The 1,394-nt window shown below is 37.2% G+C and overlaps 1 protein-coding gene across 1 annotated transcript in view; it reads right to left on the reverse strand.

The window, feature by feature from the left end:
- Positions 1 to 1,394, reverse strand: part of AK88_01570 (uncharacterized protein) — a gene marked incomplete at both ends in the record, with an annotated part of 12,093 nt that extends 10,699 nt beyond the window's left edge. Inside the window, one exon of the mRNA XM_012479205.1 lies at positions 6 to 1,394. Within this exon, the coding sequence (XP_012334628.1) occupies positions 6 to 1,394 (1,389 nt within the window). The remainder of the gene's footprint in view (positions 1 to 5) is intronic.

Below are 1,394 nucleotides of genomic sequence, written 5' to 3' on the forward strand. Positions count from 1 at the left end.
TGCACCTCCTCATCGTGAGGTTGTTCATCGTAAAACTCTTCATCGTGAATCTCTTCATCGTGCACCTCCTCATCGTGAGGTTGTTCATCGTAAAACTCTTCATCGTAAACCTCTTCGTCGTGCACCTCTTCATCGTAACCCTGTTCATCGGGCACCTCTTCATCGTAACCCTGTTCATCGTAAACTTCTTCATCGTGAACCTCTTCCTCGTAACCCTCTTGTGCGCTAATCCAACTGCCCTGTCCTTCATTTTCGTGGTCGCCATGCATTTGGGCAGACAGTGGGGGGCCTTCCTGACTCACTTCCTCTTCCTCGTCTTCCTTTTCTGCTCCCTTGTGCTGCACCTGCACCTCCTCCACCTCAATGCTTTGTGCACTTTGCACAAAGTCGCTTATGTGTTCTTCTGGAGGAGCAATGGGTTGGACTATAGGCTGATCCTGTCCGACGTAGAGTTCATTCACTTGGTGGTAAGAAGAAGCCATGTCCAGGTATGGCGGAGCGGCGTCTGTTTGATCAATGAGTGAGTGCTGACTAGGTGGGGTCTTAAAGCCCTTATTACTTAAATTATCTTTTGTGATTTTTCTTTTCTGTTTAAGTTTTTTCACTTTAAGTATTTTAATCATTTTTTCTCCATGTTTAGATTCAAGGTATTTTTTTCTCTGTACAAAATTTATATCATCCGAGTAGTAATTTATAAGATATTTAAAGGTAAACACATTTGGAACTAAATCTTGGTTTTCCTTTATAACTTGTTCTTCTACATGTTCTGTTGATTTTTGTAGTTTGTTAAAAAATTCTGAATTTGAAAAAGTGGTGTTTAAGTTAAAGTCCTGATTTTTCTTAATCATAGAATCAATTTTTTCTTTATAAATTTTTCTCTTTTTTTTATAAATTAAGCTAGTTAAATTTAATATAACATCTTGCGATATATTTTCACTTATGGAGGGTAACTTGGGTTGTATTCCTAATAACGATTCATGGTACATTTTTTTAATGGAGTTAAGAACTTTCTGTACATCTTCATCTTTTTCATAGTTTTTCAATTCGTCGTAAAAATCTTCTACTGTTACGTCAAATTTATTTAACACGTCTTTCTCCACGTCTTCTATCCTTTGCTTATACCCATTGTTCAGTAGCACCTCTTCTAACTTATTCAATTCTATACTTGTGTTGGGCTCATTTTTTATCATGTCATATACACTTTTGGTTGTCTTCGAAGTCTCATTCAGGACTTTATAAATTTCTAAACACAGGTGCCTCAAAATGAGTAAAATGTTATCCTTGACTATTTTTTTTTTTTTTCTGAATACTTTTTCTCCTGTTACATACCATAAGACCAGGAACCCTCCGATGAAGAGGCTGAGTTCCATCAGCTTTGTCACTCCTTTACCCAT

The sequence above is a fragment of the Plasmodium fragile genome (genome assembly GCF_000956335.1).
Source record: "Plasmodium fragile strain nilgiri unplaced genomic scaffold supercont1.14, whole genome shotgun sequence".
Lineage (NCBI taxonomy): Eukaryota > Apicomplexa > Aconoidasida > Haemosporida > Plasmodiidae > Plasmodium > Plasmodium fragile.